The following is a 20,775-nucleotide window of genomic DNA, read 5'->3' as shown; positions in this document are numbered from 1 at the left end:
GAACTGAGGCTGTCCGCCAGGCCCGTCGTTCCCTTCCCTGAAATCCCTGACGTCAGAAGGCAGGTAGCCAATAGAGGGTCTGGTCTGGAGTTGGGGACGGAGCCGGACGCGTGCGCGGAGTACTGGGGGGAGGGGTGGGCCTGGGGAGAGGCTCGATCGCTTGTTTCCGGTGCGCCGCGGCTGTGCTGCCGAGCAGGAAGCGGGCCCTGTCGCTGCTCTCGGGCCGGTGAGTGGGGGAAGGGGGGGAGCTTCGGGGTGTCGGTTGAACGATCGCGTCTGTGCTCGGGTCGGGTCACTTTTCAGTTGAGGAACCAGGAGGAGCCCTCGCCCCTCCTGTAGACTCTGCCTAGCCCGCGGGAGGGGAGGCCGAGGGCGCCCCGTCTGCCAGGGGTGCCCCAGCGGGGAGGGGACAGGCGCCCACCTTCCTTGTCCGCCCGCCCGGGCTCCGGCGGGTCCTTCCCCACCCCCCACGCCAGGGCAGTGGTTGCCCCTGAGCCCGTGTGGTGGGCAGCCCAGCTCCACCGCGCACCGACCCTACGGCGGCGTCCAGGCCGTGTCCGGTCGCGGGGAGGAGGCTGGCCGGAGGCAGCGGCGGCGCCTCAGGTCTCCGCCGCTTCGGGCAGCAGGCGCGCGGTTGGGCGGGGGCTCCGTGGCTCTCTCGGTCGCTGCCCGAGAAGGCTGCCGGCGCCCCCCGTTTGTGAATAAAACTTGGGCAAAGTGAGCTAAGTGCCACCCCTCGCCCCCCTCCGCAGCCAGCGCGGAGCAGCGGCGCCGACCCGACCCGCGTTCAGCCAGCGACAGCGCTTCAGGGGCCGTGAGCCTCCCTCGGGTGGGTGACTGACCCGGACCGCCACAAAGAACTGGCACGGTCTGCTCTGCACTAACTTGTACCTGTGTTCTATGAAATGGGGTTGACAGATTAGGTTGTTTTGTAAAAGTTATGATCAGCCCTAGTTAGCTCTGGGTCACAAGAGCCCAGACAAGACTTGCAGACAGATTACCTTAATTGGCCTGTACTGAGACAGACAATGCTGGAATCCACTGTGTGATGGAGACTACAGGTAAGGCCCTGTGGAGAAACACACAGACTAGTATAGACCAAACACAGGGTGCCAAGTCAGACAAAGGAAGTTGGAAATCCTGAACACACAAGGTCTTTGAAATGGATAAAAGTGAACTAGGGAGCTAAGTGACAGACTCTGGTGACAGGAGAGGTCAGGAAGTCAGCAGTTACTGGGGGACAGCCTGTCTCACTCTGGCCAAACTTGGGGTATCTGGAGTAAGCAGAACCTCCTTAAACAGACATGGGTGGACCAGTTTAGATAAGAAATATATATGCTTTTTAAAATTTTGAAACCTTATTCTCCTTGTTAAATTTATCTGAATGTATGCTTCATATTGGCCGCAAGTGCCCAGAGAGGAGTTAAACCCAATTACACCAACAGAGGTATACCCTGCTGTTAACGAGGGATGTTGTAGCTTGGTGATCCTGTCTAAAGTGGTTTGAATTGTGGGGTTCAGTTCTGGGAGAAATGACTGTAGGGGCTTGCCCCTTGGAAGACATGGCCATGGAGACAGAGAGAGAGACCACATGTACAGTTTGCCCCTGAACCAAACCAGAAGAATTTTATGAATTTGTGTTAGTATACAGAATTGTTTGTGATCAGTGGAAAAGGCACAGGCTATAAAATGCAAATTAAACAGAAAATGTTTTTGGGTAAGTTTTGGAATGGAGAGACTAACTTTTATATGAAGTTACATGAAGTTGGCTTGTTCTCTGTGATTTAGGGCAAAAAACGTTCCTGAGTTACAAATCCTACAAAAATCTTGACAACAGGTTACAGGTGTGCTGAGACCACAGACTATCATGCTGACCAGTATTGTCTCATTGTTTCCTGTGTTGTTAGTCTGTCTATCCATCTCTTGTCTCTAGTTTTATACTTAGATTGTAAACTCTTTGGGCAGGGATTGTTCTGTGTTTGTGCAGTGCTTCGTCCTGGTCCCTACCTGGAACTTCTCAAATAATAGCTTCTTTAGCTGGTCTTCTAGACAATCCTAAGTAGAAAGCTAAAATTCACAGTTGAATGGATCATTTCCCCTCACATTAGGTTATAGCTTAATTTTTCAGACATTCTAAGTCAGTGGTTCTCACAACAATTTTTTTGGTGGCCTCAGAGTGCAGCCACCAACTCTTGCTGGTGGCCGCATTGACAATTTTTTCTAATATACTCAGTTCACATTAGGAAAATCAAATAAACATGCACATATACGTGTCCAAATAATAAGTTCTGGGTTTTGATGCATCAGTTGTGTGGATCAGAATATTAGCAAAAGTTGAGGAGTTCTTTGAATGGAAAGGCTGCTTCATTTGCTCCACTCACCTTACAAGTGAGAAAGGTGAGTGGGGTGCATGAAGAACTGCAGCTCCTGCCAGGTGGCTAGAGGGAGTTCACTTGTTCTTCCCTACAGAGCAGCCAGTCTAGCTACATGTGCAGCAACTGCCCTGAGCCACCTGGCAAGAGGCAGTGAGGGGGCTGCTTTGGGGAGGGGAAGAAGTGCAGCTTAGGGAGGGGGCTGCTGGGGGTCACTTGCATGGCTGCAGGGAGTGGGGGATGAGTGGGTGAAAGCAAGGACCCTGGAGGCAATCGAGTGGCTGGCAGGAAGGAAGGGAGGAAAGAGGGGTGGGTGCCAGAAAGTCAGGGAGGGAAGGGGGTGGAAGTTGGGACCCAGAGGCATTGGCGTGGGGGGGCGGGGGCTGAGTGGATGAACGCAAGGAGTCAGACCCGCATGTGAAGGCAATAGCACGGCTGGGGCAGGGAGGAAAGGAGGGTTGATGTCGGAAAGGCAGGAAGGGAAGGGGTGGAAGTCAGGACCCCAGGTACTGGTGGACAGCCAGTGGCTGGCAGGGAAGGATGCGGGCCTCGAAGCAGATGCATGGGGGGAGGGAGAGGGTGTCACTTACCTAGGAACTGCAGTCCGGCGGCAGAGGGTGCTTCTGGGAGCTAAGGGCCAGGGGTTATTCACCCTGAGGGGGCTGCTCCCAACCAGTCCCGACTTGTGGTCAGTTGGAACTTGGCTGGGCCTGGTGGATCCTTGCCCCTCCCTCCCCAGCTGCTTGTGGCTGCCGGAAACCCCCTGGTGGCTGCATGTGGCCACGGTGGTCGTGGTCGCATTTGAGAACCATTGTTCTAAGCACTGTCAGAGGAGTATGCAAATTTTTTTCTAATGTATTTCTGGCTTTTTTCCCCCCCCCCAGGGACATGCACTATGGAAGAAGCTATATCAGAATCAGATTTCAGTGGCATCACTTTGTATGGTGGTTGTATTAAATCATGTTGTGAACGGGTGAGTAACTATTAATATATAAGGGACTGGCAAGATGCCCAATGGAGATTCTTATTTAGGTGGTCTGCACGCTGATTTTGTACTGGTATAGCTCTCAGACAGGGTGTGGGTTCTTTGTTTTTTAACTTAAATTGTTATACTGGTATGGTCCCTAATGAGAACACAGTTATACTGACATAAAGATGATCTATACTAGTATAGATTATTCCCCTTCCTCTGTGGGAATAAGATATATGGGTGCATCAGAGGATAAATGGTCCTCAAAAGGGGTCTGGGGCTCGGCCTACCTCTGACAGGCTGCCCTAAGGTGAATGAGACAACTCAGGTTCATCTGGCTCACTGAATAACTGGGAGGCATTTAATTGGGCAATGAAGCACCCGGTCATGATAAAAAGGCTACTTGGAGAGGGATGGGAATCCAGTCAAGGAAACCTGGGAAGAATCCGTCTTGAGTGCAAGAGTTCAGGAAGGAAGGCTATGTAGCCCATAGAACTAGCCTGCTTGCTTGCATTATATAGATATGTATCTTTTCTTATAGATTTAAGTATGATTGTATGATTATAATAGAGTGATAAATTTATATATGTTTTGCTGTAATGCAAGGTACCTTACAGGCCACATCCTGTATGACAGCTACGTAATTATTATACACATATTCGGGAACTAGTGTTGAAAGTGTTGACGTATAGCAAAAACAAGACATATATGGTCATGTTTTTCCATAGATGATTTAGCAGTTAGCAGACATATTCAGGGCCTTTGGCCTAGAAAGTGTTGATGTCGCATCAAAAGGTGAAGTAATGGAATCTTACTGAAAAGGGAAGTGAATTACATTAATATTTATGAACCTACCGGTCTATAGAGTATGCATACCCCAATAATTTGGGGGTAGAAAATTCAAGTATGGGCTTAGAAGGAGGATCCATATTTTTAGGGTATAAGAAGGGGAAGATTGTGCTATTTGGGGCGATTGTCATCTACTCCTGGTTGGAGTTTCTTTAGTTTGTGTTAAGATTTTCCTTCTTCATTTTATAGTCTTATTTGTAGTCTTAGTTTATAGTTCTTAGCTCTCTAGGAGTGTTTACTCCACCCCTCTACTTGAGGTGAGGAACCAGACATCTCTCTCAATCAGGTCATCAGGGAAGGGCGTGAGTATGTTAATCCAAAGCATATCATAGAAATATATATATATATATATATATATATATATATATATATACACACACACATCATATAGGTATCTAAATTTAAGATTGTATTATCCATGATTCATTTGATTGTACGTTTTCTTTATATCAGTCATTTGTCTATCATTTATGTTATCTTAATAAAAACTTATAAATTATACAAATTTGGTTATCACTAAGAACATTCCTGTTGTGCACCCGGGGTCCCTATAAAATTCATCTGGAGCCTGATTCAGGGACAAGAACCTTCTAATCCAAGCAATTGGCAAACCTATAACCCTATTAAATAACTAATACACTGAAAATCAGGCTACAGCTATGAATGCTGTGTCAGATGAACCTGGTTCTCATGACTTCAACAGGCACTAGCATAAGCCTGGGGAAACAGAAATTGGACACTGTTCTGAGGAAGGGTCTTTGTAGTTCAGCCTTGACCCAAGGGAAGAGACCCTCCTCCAGTTAGTGAGAAGAGGCCCCTGACTTCATGTCATGAAGGCCTCACTGGTAAGGGACCTGGGACATCACTGGATTGATGGAGTAATGCTGACTCAGACCCTGCCTCTACTACTAGAGATGCTGAAGGAGAGGCCTATTTATGTGATATTCCAGCTTTGGGAATGAATAAAGTAGACCCCTGAAGGACCGTTGTTCAATATACACATCTCACTGGACTTCATAAAACCCTCAATCAGGGAAACTGAGGCAGACGCAGAATGGCTGCTCTGCACTGGGTTGCTGGGGACTCTCTAGGGGTCATGGAGGTATGATAATGCAGAGCAATGCTTACATCCATCTTGAGTGCAAGATGTCATATATCCTGGATCTGCAGAAGGAGCAGCAGCTCACAGGCTTGTTGGGGACCTCAGCAGTCCATGTAGGTCCTGCTGTCGCAGACAACGAAGGGAAAGAAGTCAGATGGTCCCACTAAAGGGGTGCAAGTACTGTGGGCAAGAGGGCATGCAAGTTGGGTTCTCTCCTGGAGAAACAAGGGAGATTACTGGCTGGCACGGGGTACTGTGGTGCACTTAAGTCACAAAGGATGCCTAGTCTCAGACACAAGAGACCTCGATGCCTGTTAGAGAGACTGACAAAACACAGTTTGTGGCCAAGAAGGGTGATGTCCTAGAGTTAACATGAAATGTGGAGAGCTGGAACATGTAAAGAGACATTGCCTGGCAAGGACTTTGAACTGTAAATAAAGGGGACCTCACCATGGGGATGCAAGAAGTCGCGTAGCAGGAAACTCGCGGTATAGAAGCCAGGGCTAGAGCTCGACCATCGGATTCACCCTCTCCCCACCCCCATTTAGTGGGGATATAGTAATTCCTCCTTTAGCCACAGGGCAGAAGAGTGTTAGAAGTTTGAAGGTCCTAACACTTGCTGGCAAAGAAAGAAAAGGCCCCAGGCTGAGGAAGCTTGGGGGAAGGCCAGTCTAGGTCCCAAAGTTCCCAGGGTCCCAGGAAACACGTGGGGCAAGAATACGAATGAGATTGTGGAGCAGTTACCCACTTTGCTGTTGCAAAAGCAGGTTTTCCTGGCAAAATTATTTGAGCAAGGGAAATAAGTCCATCAACTATCTGACAGTGGCTAGTAGCAGATAGTGGGGGAAATTACTTAGTCGGCTCTTGGATTAAAATGCTCGAAAGGGAATGGAGTCTTTCTTTGGAGAAACCTGGTGTTAGTGCTTAAGAGGCCCACCAGTTAAGGTGCCAGTGCCAGTACTTGGGTGGGCAGACAATGTTTAAAATACTCCAAGCTTTGAGAAACTTTATGCCTGAACAAGCTGTCACAGGCCAGATTCTGCTTGACCCTGAGACATCACTCACAGTGGTGGCCTGTACGCGAGGCCAGGAAATACTGATTTTTAGAAGGGAAGTACCTTGATCTCTGAGTCCTAACTTACGGCAGGAGTCTAAATGACAGCATAACTGAGGAGGACCAGTTCAAGAAAACAAATATAGACTCAAGGCTGAGAGGAGAGATAAAGGAGTCCTAGTGCAGGTCTTTCTCTGCTGCTTTAGAAGTGAGGATAGCACATGTGGAAAGTTGTGCAGTTTCAAGAGTGAGAAGTGCCAGGATGATGGCCACCAGGCAGCTAAAGGGAATAGGAAACTATTTGATATAAGTTCTTGGGAACTGAAACAGGAAGAGCATGGGCTAGAACTACAGCTCCTTATGGACACATTTCAGAAAAGGCAGTTGGAGAGGACTAATTTGACTAATGACTCCATCAGCCAGCCAAGACAGGAGGTAAAAGACACTCTGGATGGACAATATAGCACCACACAGAAGGATTTGAAGCAGCTGCTGCATCTGAAATAGAAGAGAGCAGACAAGCTGTAGGCATGACTGTGAGGCTTCTGGGCCAACAGCAGGATACAGGTGCCAGACTCTCCCTGCTCTTGAAGGTGGAGCTAAAATGGGAAGTGAAGAAAGAAGAAAAAAGGCTGCTAAAGGATTAGATGCAAGATCTGCAGATAGCAAAGCAGGCTGAGACCTCCCAGCTCCAAGAAGAGCTAGACAAGTTCACTGAGGAGTTAAAGGAGAAGCAAGAGAGTTTCCAGCAACTACAGATGGCGAAGGATGCTTTTTACATTAACAGTAGGGTCAAGATTGAGGTGATAAAGCAAGAAAAGACTAAGAATTGAAATCTCTGTAGCATTGTAACCTGAAACTAAAAGGGGACGTACAGACAGCTGTGTGGAATGTCTTTGAGGTGCAGGACCAACTATAGAGTCATAAGGAATACTAGATGGTTCTGCAAGCCCTCCCGGACCCAGATCAAGGCATTGGAGGCCCAGCAGATGGTCTCTGCGGGACCAAAGTGTAATGCTCAGTTTGCAACAGCAAACAGTTTGTCAGCAGCAACAGGATGAGAAGGAGAATCTTTTAGTGCCAATGGGACAGCCTCAGCGCCCACCTACAAGAATCCTTCCAAGCCAGCAGCGGCTTCCTGGAGCAAACTGAGGCCCTGAGAGGACAGAGTAGGGTTATCAGGAGAGGGCACAAGGGTGTGATGAGTACACAAGCATGGATGTTGAAATAGAAAGCATAGTGACACTTGACCGAGAAGCCACAGGTAACAATTCAGCTATCCTGGAAGATGGCATAAAGGCCTGGGATTCACTGCCCAGTAAAAGATTTAGGCCTTGTCTACCCTAGAAACACAAGTTGACTTACGGCCACTGCAGTAATTACTGTGGTGTCTGATGTCCACACTACCCTCCTCATGTTGGTGGAGTGTGTCCTCACCAGGAGCACTGTACCAACCAAAGAGGAGCAGTGTGGGTAGCTGAGAGTCCCTCAGGTTCCCGATAGGCTACCCCCCACCTCCACACACTCCCCATTCCTCACTGGGAGCCAGTCCAGGGCTTCTTTCCTCCCTGTTCCCTGCCAGGAGCCAGGGGAAGCCACCCAGGGCTTCTCTGTTCCCCGCTCTCTGTCAGGAACTGGGCAGCAATGTCAGTTTCATGGGTCTGTGGACCACAGGTTGAGAACCAAAAGGCACTAGAGGAAATACGCTCTTCAGGGGACTGGATCTTGGCTTGAGACATAAAATGTGAACAAGAGTTAACCCGCCTGAAGATTAAAGGAAGAAGGCAATGAATGACAGCACTTGCAGTTACAAAAGGAGCTGAGGAAATGCCTGTAAAAACCCTATAACAGTCCCAGGTTATCAAGATGGGTAAGAGAATCAAATTACTAGAAAGTGAGAAGGTAGCCCTCCAGGGAATGTGAGGCACAAGACAAACAGGCCAAGACAGTAGCTCAAATCCTTGGAAGGGGAAGCTGCCAGTCCTCTGAGGAAGAAGGACATGTCCAAGGAGAAACTGAAGTATGGGAGGAAGGGCTGATGCTCCTTTCGGTGATCAGAGATTCAGAAACTTTAGCAAAGCTTTTGATACTGTCTCTCACAGTATTCTTATCAGCAAGTTAAAGAAGTATGGGTTGGATGAATGGATTATAAAATGGATAGAGAACTGGCTAGAGCATAGGGCTCAGCGAGTAGTGATCAATGGCTCCATGTCTAGCTGGCAACCGGTCACAAGCGGAATTCCCCAGGGGTCGGTTTTGTTCAACATCTTTATTAATGGTCTGTAGGATGGGGTAGATTGCACCCTCAGCAAGTTTGCGGATGACACTAAGCTGGGGGGAGTGGTAGATACCCTGGAAGGTAGGGATAGGATACAGAGTGACCTAAATAAACTGGAGGATTGGGCCAAAAGTAATCTAATGAGGTTCAACAAGGACAAGTGCAGAGTCCTCCACTTAGGAAGGAAGAATCCCATGCACAGCTATAGACTGGGGACCGACGAGCTAGGCAGCAGCTCTGCAGAAAAGGACCTTGGGGTAACAGTGGATAAAAAGCTGGATGTGAGTCAGCAGTGTGCCCTGGTTGTCAAGAAGGCTAATGGCATATTGGGCTGCATTAGGACGGGCATTGCCAGCAGGTCACGGGAAGTGATTATTCCCCTCTATTCGGCATTGGTGAGGCCGCATTTTGAATATTGTGTCCAGTTTTGGACCCCCCACTACAAAAAGGATGTGGACAAGTTGGAGAGAGTCCAGCGGAGGGCAACAAAAATGCTTAGGGGGCTGGAGCACAGGACTTATGAGGAGAGGCTGAGGGAATTGGGCTTGTTTAGTCTGCAAAAGAGAAGAATGAGGGGGGATTTGATAGCAGCCTTTAACTACCTGAAAGGGGGTTCCAGGGAGGATGGGGCGAGGCTGTTCTCGGTGGTGGCAGATGACAGAACAAGGAGCAACGGTCTCAAGTTGCAGGGCGGGAGGTCTAGGTTGGACATTAGGAAAAAGTTTTTCACTAGGAGGGTGGTGAAGCACTGGAATGGGTTACCTAGGGAGGTGGTGGAATCTCCATCTTTAGAGGTTTTTAAGCTGTGGCCTGACAAAGCCCTGGCTGGGATGATATAGCTGAAGTTAGTCCTGCTTTGAGCAGGGGGTTGGACTAGATGACCTGAGGTCCCTTCCAACTTAATATTCTATGATTCTAAACAGTTACACAAGGCCCTACCCAAAGTGGAGCTGACAGGAAGACTAGCTTAAAAGCAAAGGAGAACCTCTCAGGGGAAACCAACAAAAGTTATTCTCCAGTAGATAACCTCACACACAGTGTGATGTGGGTGCAAGAGACTCAGAAATGAGCTTTGATAAGTTCTTCACTGTAGGCAGTAAGAAAAAAGATGTGATCCGAATTAATTAGTAACCCTAATAGGGAGTTGGATTGGATGAAAAATGACCTTGTCTCCAAAGGCTGTGTGTGCAAGTGTATCCTGGAAGGCTGCTTTCAAAGAGACAGAAGCAGTTTGCACAGATTTACCAGGGGCAAGAACACAATGCTGTTCAGTCCTCCAACAATATCCGAGGTAATTGATTTACAAGATGTGCAACTTGTTTTGGATTATGAAGTACCAAAGATTATGGCTGACATCAGATTTCGGGGAACTTGATTTATGGTATTGTCATACCTCACTGACAAGATTAGAGAAATGGTTAAAGGACTTGCAGACTGCCTTGAAGCAGCTAAACAAGAAGTAGCCCTCTGGCTGGAAAAAATGATTAAGGGAGGTAAATAGGCCAGTAGTCCTAGAGAAGGGAGCCACCCTGCTTGAACTCATATAGGCTTGGACAGATACTGAATTTTGCCGTAGGCAGAGCAAGATCCACTGAAAGTGTGGGATGGAATATGTCAGAGGGTAGCTGTCCTGAAGGGCTCAGTTTACCTGCAAAAGACTCCTCAAGGGCGAATGAGGTAACTCACATTTATCTGTGACTAACTCATTGAATAACTGGGAGGCAGTTAGTTAGGGTAGGGATACACTTGGGCATGATAAGAGGAGGCTACTGCAGGAGAGATGGGCCACTAAGGGAACAGAGGCTCCTGAGGAGAGGAACAGTTCCCAGAAAGCAGACAAAGAAAACTGCTACAGGGAAGGATTCTGGGGGAGGCAGGGGGGGGAGGAGGCTCACCAGTAAGGGAAACCCAGGAAGAATGCTCCCAGACGGGGGAGCTTTCAGAAGGAAGGGATTGTGAATGCCAAGTCTTAGAGAAACCTGGCTCCCATGAAAGATTTCGCCAGGCAATAGCAATGGAAGGGACCATGAATGTAACTGGCGTTGATGGACTAAGGTTGACTCAGCCTCCTCCTAGAGATGCTGAGGGGATGCCTATTTGTGTGATGTTCCGCCTTTGGGGTTGAGTAAACTAGATTGCTGAAGGGATGCTGTTCAATATACAAGCCTTATTAGACTTATTAAAACCCTCAGTCAGGGAGATTCAGGCAGACACACAACGGCAGTGCTGCACTGGGCTGCTCTAGGGGTCTCCCATTACTGATACAAGCACCTTTATAAGTGATATAACTGCAGCTATGCTAGAGGGTTTTATCATTAAGTATTCTAGTATAGTTAAAGCAGTACATCTTTTATCCACAGTCGAGCCCTTAGTTTAGATTGGTGACAAATTTTGTATAGAATGCGCTCATCTCAAGTTAGCAAACTCACTAGCTCATCTATGGTGGGACAATATTTAGATTTCTGGTCTGTGTAACACAAGAAGCTGTGTCTTCAATAGAGAAAATGCCATTTTTGACATCAGGTATCGCATACAACGGCATTGCTACACTTTCCCCAAAATCAGTGTTGAAAAAATTTGAATATAGATTGTGGTGTGGATAAAGACAACAGAGTTCAATACTTGTTGTACCAAAGTGTCTAGATATTTCATCCATTCTGGTGGCCATTGTACTTTGCTGCACAAAGGCTGTTGAACTTGCTTTCTTTGCCAATGCTAGTGGGATGCTAGTTTAACTCCACCTTATCTGAAGTACTGCTGTATGAGATATGTTAAGATCATGTCCAAAGTGGCTGTTTCTGTACTGTAGACACAATCCATGTTGTAGTGTAAATCACACTTTTATCATTGATTCTTTTATGCTGGACCATTTTTGAGGTCAAGGTTATGGTTTTTTGGCATTTCAGTGAGCCCAATGTTATGCTAAATACATTGGTATTAGAATATCTCAGTCTTACAGGCCTCAAACTTAGTTTTGAGAACAAGAATAAGGCCTGGTATACATACGAAGTTACAGCAGCTTAGTAAAGATGTGATTTTTTTTTTTTTTTTTTTTTTAAACCGATACAACTTTGTGTGTGCATACTCATAGGGTGAGTCTACACTACAGATGGCAGCTAGTCTTCTCGCCTGGGTAGACAGGCTTATGTTGGTGTGGTTCACACTAATGCACTAAAACAGTTGTGTGGATTTTGGCACTGGTAGAGGCTCAGGTAGCTACTCACGCTCAGACCCAGGAGGGTAGGGTATATGATGTAACTTTCCACTATCTGATGGTCTATGTGGATTAATTTTTTTATTGTTTGTTTTTAAGGAAACTTGTACTTCATTTATTGTTCACTACATATATTAACTACTAATTGCTTAATGAATAGGTTAAAACATTTATTTTTTTCTGCTAGTATGTCATAAACTTGATTGCTCAGTCACATTCTTGTAATTATAGTGTGTTCAGAACATGGGAAGTTCCTAAATTTTCTGAAAACGATGTGGGACTCACCTTACCCATTCATTTTTGTATTGCCTTGTCTTAAGTGGCTGAGTTTTTTCCAAAGACATTCATTGGTTAAGAGTCACAAAGATGTGTCTGAGTTGGTATAAATGAATTACCAAGAAATGCCAACATGTGAATACAGAGAGAAGGTGGGAGAGAGAATATCTTCTTTTATTGGATCAACTTCTGTTGATGAGAGAGACAAACTTTTGAGCTTATACAGAGCTCTTCTTCAGGAAACATACTCAGAGTCTCACCGCTAAATACAAAGTGGAACAGATTGTTTAGTGTAAGTAGTTAACATGTATTTCAAGGGACCATTCAAGGTGAAGTGGCCTGTTAATACCCCTCCAGTCATAGGGGGGAAGGAAGGGAGGGGGAGAAAAAAATCAGCTTGTTTTGCGGTTGGTAATGAGTTACAGGTTGTTGTAATAAGCCATAAATCCAGTGTGTATTCAATCCATGGTTTTTAATGTCTAGCAAAGTTATGAATTTAAGGTCCCGGGCTTGTCTTTTGAAGGTGTTGTGCAGATTTCCTTTGAGAATGAGAATTGAGGGATCATCAGATATAGAGTGGTCATTTTGTGAAACGTATTCACACACAGCTGATACGGTGTTTTTGTCTTTTATAATTTTCCTGTGTGAATTCATTCAAGTGTGTAGTAATTGTCTGGTTTCACCCACGTAGTTGTTATTGAGGCATTTAGTATTGAACCTGTAGACTTCTGTCCAGTACTACAATGATCAACACCCCCACAATACACCTTTCAAGATCCATGGGTCCTACACATGCCTATCACAACATGTGTTGTACCTCATCCAGAGGTGCCAAAGAAATCTTGGTGCTCTTTCTTGAGAAAAGTTGAAGCCCTGGCCTCCCACTAAGAAGGGTATGATCCCAGAAAGACTGTATAAAGCTTGGAGGTGTAGCACACCCTGTAATATCAAGACTCTGTGATAATCTTGTCTGACTAAACTGTGTAATTTACTGTATTTGGCCATATTACATGATTATTTTTTAAAAAGGGGAGGAGATCCAAAGGGGTTTGTGGGTTTGATTGCCTATTTCACTGAGACAAGTAGTGTTTAGCAGGACTGTGAAAACCAATGGCTGAATGAGGAGTAGTGTTGATTGGTTTATAAGGGCAAGTCAACACTTGAAATGCAGCATCGTTGCAGCTGCACTGCTGTAGTGCTTTAATGAAGACATTCTAAGCCAACAGGGGGGAGCTCTCTCATTGGCATAATTCATCCATCTGCCTGAGAGGCAGTAGCTATGTCAGTGGGAGAGCTTCTCTCATAGCGCTGTCTACATGGGGGGGAAGAGGGGGTGTTAAATTGGTATAACTTCATCGCTCAGAGGTGTGGATTTTTCATACCCCTGAGCAGCATAGTTATACCAATATAGGTCTGTAGTATAGGCCAAATCTAAGGCAGATTCATCTAGTTCTTACTCAGACAAAGAAAATAGAATCCTTTGTGCTTTACACTTTCTCCAAGAATCAGGCAGCACGGACAATACCGAAGAGGTTTATTCACGATACCAGGAAGTCTGATAAATCAGCATCAACTTCATGGTGTTACAGTGTTCAATTATATACACTTTCTTATCGATTACATAGTATGTTTTAAATTCTTTATCTATTCACTTACAAATACAGACATTGTCCTATCTGGCGAGAACAACAGTGATAATGGTCGTTACATACATGCAGAGACACTTTAATCCCTCTACGTACATCAAGGATGCTAGGGCTACACTCAGGGTGGGGGTAGGGTGGAGGAAGAGGGGGGGAGGGTCCTTACAGATGAGACGAAAAATTCTAAAAGCAAATGTGCTGTTCTTAGTGATTCCAATTCCAATGAGAGGACATCTGGCTTCCTGAGCCATGGGATGCTTACACTAGCCATTGTTCTTGAGGATCAGGTATGCTCGTTAGCGATTTAAATGAGTTTCGACCTATAATTTGTTGGCTGAAAACAACCTCAAGCCTTACAATGGAATCCTTTCATGTTGGAGGTATAAAGTGGTAACAAAAATGCCTTCATTTAGAATGGAAGGACAGGAATAACTCTTGTGGCTGTGTCCACAGAGTGCTGCTGCTGGTTTTTTTGTTTTGTTTTGTTTTGTTTTGTTATTTGAAAGCAAAGTTATCTAGCACTATTCCTTGATATCTTAGTATAGCAAAGGGTGAGAAGAAGATCTTAATAAGTCCTTACCAAAGTTAAATAAATGTAAACTGCTTTAGAACCAGTTAAATCACTGCTGCTTAGAGGAATTATGTTGCTTGTGGTTTGTGCAATGTGATTATCATTGCTTGCTATGATAAATTTTTTTCTTTATTTTCAGGTTCGTGAGAAATTTAAAAAGAGTTGTTCAAATAAACATAAAAGAGGTATGTAAACTGACATTGAAAGTTAGCAAACATTTTACTCTGTATTTCCTCTTGTCTTCTTTACTTGATCATTTGCACACGTTTCACTTTTTTCCTTATATTTTGGTTGGATGGCTGGGAACATTCTTTTGGAGCCCTGTTTAGCAGAACCATGTATATTCCATGCTGCAATATTTCTCTCTCTTGTCGTAGCAGAGAATCATATGTTAGCAATAACAATATAGATACTTGATTAGGATTACTGTTACCTGAGCAACTGGGATCTGATATTTGTGCGTTCAGGAATTGACACGACACTCGTTCGATAATGACAGAAAGGCTTTAATTAGTACACTTATAAAATGAGCCCCCAAACCAGAAGTCCAGTATTTGTTAGTTGCAAAAGCAATTTTCCTTATCAATGCAGGCAGGAGGCATTCTTGACAGCTTCTCTGAGAGCTTGGATCCATAGTTTCAGAAGAAAGCTTGGTGAGATGACAGTTCTGTGTCTGGAATGATTTCACAGTCTTGAAGCACATTTGCTAGTGGGATTGCTTTCCACTTTATATTCTTAAATTCAGTGTTTTCAGAGCATATTTGGTAATTACATAAGAGAACAAAAGACGTGTAAACAAAAACAGGAAAGACCTCCATGTTTCTAAGAAGGTGTTAACCACCTGAATTTTGTTTAATCAACAATCCAGCACTTATTTGTCATGAAGTTCCACCCTTTCCTAATAAAAGGGGGTTAGGGTTTGTTGCGTTGAGAATAGATTAATACTTGAGGTGGCACCAATCAGAAGATAGGATCATAAGGTTTCCTCCAAAGATATGGCGCCAATGAGATGTGGATGAGTTTATTGCAGAATATAATTTCATTAGGGAAACTGGTTAGTCAAGAAGGGCCATTAATCATAGGAGAAGCAGTTACCTTGATGAAATACCAGACATACTTAGAGGAGAAAAACAGCACATGTTATGCAATAAGAAATAATCACTTCTTTTCCAAAAGGAATTCCAGTCACCACCAAACTTTTACAATATGAATCTTATTAGTACTATTTGATAGTTTAATTTTATAAGTAGGCCCAGCCTCGCTTGAATTTCATAATCTACATCAGTGTTTCTCAACCTTTTAAGTAGCAAGTACCCCCTAGCTTCTGAAGATTTTAATAAGTAACTCAAATATTACCCAAAACTCAATATTCCACGGGATTTTATATTTACAGACTAATGTGAACGATATGTTGGAAGAAGGGCTGAGTATATAAGGTCGTGATATGACAGATGTCAGATCTAGTGTGGGTATGGTTACCCCCTTTACACCAGGGGTGCACAACTCAAGCATGTACCTGGGCTAGAGGTGTTGTTGACCAAAGCTAGGAGGCTTTGAGCGGCATGCCAATGCGGGGGAATATAAAGCGCCGTGCCAAAGTTTTTGCCATAGATTTGAGAGGAAGAAGGGGTGAGAGAGAGACAGGGAAGGGGAGCCGGGGGCGGTAACTGGTGAAATCTGGGGCTGTCATAGTCAGTTTCACTGCTCAACTAGACCAGTGAAATTGACAAGTTTTCTGGGCATTGGGCTTTGAGCCGGGGAGGGGAGCTAGACAAGTTGCAGGTGGCTGCCAGCCCAGGAGGTGGGCGACCGCCACCCAATCTGAGCTGGGGCAGAGGAGGCTTCTGCGCCAGCTGGGACCTAGGGATGTGGGTAGGCGGCTGCTTCCTGTCTTCAAGCCAAGGTGCTGGAGGCTGTCCCTCAGCTCAGAGCTGGGGTGCTGCCACCCAGCTGCGAGCCTAGCTTGCGAGACTCAAGGAGGCTGCCACCAGGCTCCCACCTGGGAGCTACCGGGTAGCAGGGGGCTGCTGCTTGCCTCCTCCAGAAGCCAGCGGCTGCAACCTGCCTCCCAGCTGGGAGCTGTGCTGGGAGCTGTGACTAGGCCAGAAGTGGGGGGCTGCTACCCAGAAGTAGGGGGCTACCGTCTGCCTCCCAGCTCAGATCTGGGACCTGGCAGGAAGTGGGCGTCTGCAGCCTGGCTTCCTGGGTCTGTGGTGGCTGCCGCCTGCCTCCCAGCTGGGACCTGGTGGGAAGTGGGCTGCTGCCGCCTGGCTTCCCCAGAAGTTGGCAGCTGCCGCCTGCCTCCCCTTCACTCAGTTTTTACCCAGATACCCGCTGCCTGTGTCTCGCATGCCCCCAGGGGTACGCGTACCATTGGTTGAGAAACTGTGGTCTACATTACATGCATGCAACCTCTTAGTATGATATGAGGATGAAAACTGAAATTCAGCATTAATTTTCCATGTCAGGTTTAACCCAGCTTCCTTAATAAAATATCTTTGAGTTTCTTAAGCTATGTAACCTTGGGCTCCTACCCTGCAGAGGCTTAATTTTACATTGAAGAGTCCCATTGAAGTCATTGGGGCCAGGATCTAGGGTCTTGGTTTGTTTGAACTACACTATTTTCTGTAACTAAATGTGCATTTATGTGAAAGGAAGGATTGTCTTGCAGTTAAGGCACTGAATTACGATTTGGGAGATAGGAGTTGAATTCCTGATTTTTCCAGACTTACTGTGTGACCACGGGCATGTCACTTAATCTCTTTAGACTCGTTTAGTCAGAGAAATTTTGCGGTGTTAGCATATTGATAACTCCCCAGGTAGACACTTTTATTTGGAAAAACAGTGGATTTTTTTCAGTTTAAAAATGGCCACTGTTGTTCCAAGTGTCCACACATGGAGTTATATTGATATAGTAGTAGTGCTGGTAAAATTCTCCTTGTACACAAGACTTTGGTACCTAAGGTCATTACTTGTAAAATAGGGATACTATTTTCCCATTTGTTGTCTAATTAGATTGTAAGTTCTTTCGGTCACAGACTGTTTCTTACTACACTTATTTTACATGCACAGAGTCTAGTATGATGGGACCGTGAACTTGGTTGGGATCTTTAGGTGGTATTGTAATACAAATTCAATACAAGTGAGAGGAAGGATGGTTGAGTAGTTAGGGTGCTAGCTTGGGATTTGGGAAACCAGAGTTCCCTTCTCTGTTTTGCTGCACACTTCCTTTGTGATCTTTGGCAAGTCACTTAATGAACTGAGGCACAGAAAGATTATCATAGAACTACTCTACCTCACGGGGTGTTGAGGGTAAATACATTAAAGATTAAGTGCTCAGATACTTCATTATTGGGGAGCTTTCATGGCTAAAGGGCTAGCTACACCTCAGTCCCCTTTCTGGTCTCCAAAAGAATACACTCAGATATTTTGCCTCTTGCCCAATTCACAATTCTTCCACTTTTAGACAGGACCTGAATATACCACCTTGTGTGTGTCAATTACATATCACCATACAGGCCTGATTGGATTTTGAGCACTTGAGTTTTCTACCCTTTGGGAACCTGTGACCGGTATTATTGATGATCCACTTTCTTAAAGTAAAAGCCGTATCTACAGTACTAGCACTATAGTGGCATAGCAATGATACCATAGCTATGCTGCTGTAACCCCATAGTGTAGATGCAGACTACAGCGTCGGGGTTTTTCCCATTGCTGTAAGAGCTCCACCTCCCCGAATAACAGTAGCTGAAAGTAGTTGTTTTCAAACAAATATTCCCCTGCAGTGTTTGAAACCCAAACAACTGCAACATTAAGAGCCTGGATGTGAAACTGATAAGTAAATGTAAAACAGCCTTCATTTAAATTAATTTTCCAAGCTGAGAGAAATGCAGAGAATGAGCATAAATAGTGACATATAGCTTTTTTTATTTAATCTAAAGTGTTATGAATTGTCAGTTGCAACCTCTGATTTTTTTTTTTTTAGTAGAAAGGTTTGTTTTGTTTTGTTTAGATTGGTAACCAAAGCCTCAGAAGTAAAAGTCTATCCTTACAACTTTTGAAACCTCATTTGGAAGTGTGTATGAATCGCTCCAACATAAATACACCTACTTGACAAAAAAATAAAATTTTAGATTTCTCCCTGGAGTGATATTGAGGTCATTTTAAATTAATTGTTCTGTACAACTTCAATTTCCGCAAGAATAGTAACTCTTTTGTGTTATCTCAGGCCACCATTAGGACTGTTACACTGGTTTCTGTGTCAACTTGCATAACTGATCAAACTCTGGATATTACGATTAAGGAGGGAGTGGTGGTGACAATTGTCATTGTTTTCCTTAACAAGTACCTCGCCTCTTTTGAGGCTGAAGTACACTTTTCTGGTCATGTTGGAAAAACAGTTTTGATCACATGCTCTTGGAGGCTAATAGAATCTGCTGAATTTCAGAACTCTTTAAAGAAGGCAGCCACTCTGTCAGTGGTACATTCATATAAACTGTTGTTGTCCTCGGTGTAGTGGCTTCTGAATGTCCCTTTCCTGGACTTGCTTCTCATATGCCACCTGACAGTCAACTGACCTATTCCAGGTCTGACTGCAGCACAATGAGCTTTAGAAATCTTACATTGCAATTATGCATCAGACAGGGAAACATCTGCTTTGGTTGTGGTGTTTGCAACATTCTGAGAAACTGAACTATTCTGAGTGATTAAATGACCTGGTTAGTTAATGCAGTCTGCAATTTGCAGTCTTGGGACAGTCAAGTTATTCTCAGTATCAGGAGTTTTCAAATTACAATTTTTAATATTGCTTAGTTCCAGATTGAGCCTTATGCCTCTTTGTGGTGAAATTGATTCTGGTTGGAAGAGGGAGAAATAAATGCTTGAATTCATCCTGTAATGCTTGCTAAAGTAGTGGGAGATGTGTGGGCTAGAAACCTGTGGGTCAGATACATGTTTTTCCTGACAGGTGAAAGCCAAAAGGAGGTTGTAGATGTTTATTCTAGAGATTTCTTGAGAGAGAGTAATGTGTTCCTTTTTTAATAAAAACAAAACCAAACCTTTCTCACCTCCTTTTCTTTCTCCCTGAATCTGCAAAGAAAAATCTCTTGATACTGACAGTTTGCAGATATAGCCCCTATTGGAAACTCCCATTTATTTGGGAGGTTGTGGCAAAAGAACTCAGCTGTACCTGGAATATTCAGGTCTCCTTTATTTCAGTCAGTTAGGTTTTAGACATGACTATAGCATAGAAATTACACTCGTCTTGTGGTTTTTTAATTAAACATTCAACTTCAGTTATTCATAGTCAAGTTCCTTATGTTGTCTTTTTCTTTTATTAAGCAGTTGATCCCTGTGAAGTATGGTGCAGTAAGCCAGTTCATGTACTGAAAGATTATTGCGATGTGATTAAAATATACATCACTTGGCCGTTTCTGTTTAAACTTGAGAATAATCCGGTCGTAACTGATAACCACATAGATTTCAGGTAAGCACGCATATATTCATATTAGTTAATTTCTTCCTTTACACTTTTTATTTTAATGTAGACGATTTCTGTGGATTTAGAGTGTAGATGCATAAGTGCTAAAAATGCCCACATTAATGCTTCAGTCTGGCCATGAGCAAAGTTAGCTATAAGTGAAGAGACTTAAATTCTGAACATCAGGGGTGAACTCTTAAAAAATGGGTGCCTATATTTAGACATCAGAATCAGTGGCCTAATTTTTGAAAGTGCCAAGCACCCAGCAGCTAACTGATTTCCCATTTTTAAGAGATTGCTCTAGGTTTCTAAGCATTATATTCTTTAGATACAAACTAACTTTAATATTAATAGCTAAGGATATATAACAGAACAGAAGTTACTTTTCTAAAGTAATAAATGTTTTCATTTAAGCAATTCCTACCTTTGTGAGCTAAGTTTGAAGAGACTCTGGGATATTGAGATTCTGGAAGACATTGTTGATTTGGCTAAGAAAGTTGTGGTAAGTGATGTTACCTAATGTATATGGTTTTCAAATGTGTTAGACTACTTAAATAGCACCGTGTCATGATTTATATGTTAAATTAGCACCAGACAGTTTCTGGTAGGGTGAATAAATAAGTTGGGTTGCCTGTTGGGTTGCATTATGGATGTCTGTTCTTGCAAGGGAAGTACAGTGATCAATGATGTCTGCAGGATAACTGCCTCTAGAGGCTGCATTTGTGCAGGATCATCTGTTTGTTACGTTTGTGCAGTGGATAGCATAGGGGACCCTGATGCGTGATTGCCGTACAGACAGTAGAGCCAGTAGAGCCGTGTCCATGAGGTGACCAGTCCTCTTACTCTGCAGAGAGAAAAAAAATTGCTTTTCTTTGGTCACTTTCACTCTGCTTTTGCTCAGTAAATTTGTTGTTTGAAATTTGCTGCTGCTGCTACTCTGGTCCAAAACAACCATATTCCAATAAGA

General features: G+C 44.4%; 1 protein-coding gene across 5 annotated transcripts in view; it reads left to right on the top strand.

Annotated features, from left to right (window-relative positions):
• The first annotated feature begins 154 nt into the window (after positions 1-154).
• Positions 155-20,775, top strand: part of TTC3 (tetratricopeptide repeat domain 3) — a 133,364-nt gene continuing 112,743 nt past the window's right edge. The window contains exons 1-5 of one of the 5 annotated variants that reach the window (XM_067545260.1): positions 155-226; positions 3,257-3,345; positions 14,469-14,514; positions 19,670-19,814; positions 20,223-20,310. In XM_067545260.1, coding sequence (XP_067401361.1) covers positions 3,268-3,345; positions 14,469-14,514; positions 19,670-19,814; positions 20,223-20,310 — 357 coding nt within the window. In that variant the 5' untranslated portion in view covers positions 155-226; positions 3,257-3,267. Of the gene's footprint in view, positions 227-3,183; positions 3,346-14,468; positions 14,515-19,669; positions 19,815-20,222; positions 20,311-20,775 lie in introns of those variants that run through there. The other 4 variants (XM_067545264.1, XM_067545261.1, XM_067545259.1 and 1 more) reach the window with 4 other exon arrangements.

Source organism: Emydura macquarii, unplaced genomic scaffold, assembly GCF_026122565.2.
Source record: "Emydura macquarii macquarii isolate MOO-44397 ecotype Brisbane River unplaced genomic scaffold, CSIRO-AGI_Emac_v2 contig_1043, whole genome shotgun sequence".
NCBI classification, from domain to species: Eukaryota; Metazoa; Chordata; order Testudines; family Chelidae; genus Emydura; species Emydura macquarii.
The sequence above is the reverse complement of the archived record's forward strand: the minus strand, read 5'-3'. Positions and strand labels throughout refer to the sequence as shown.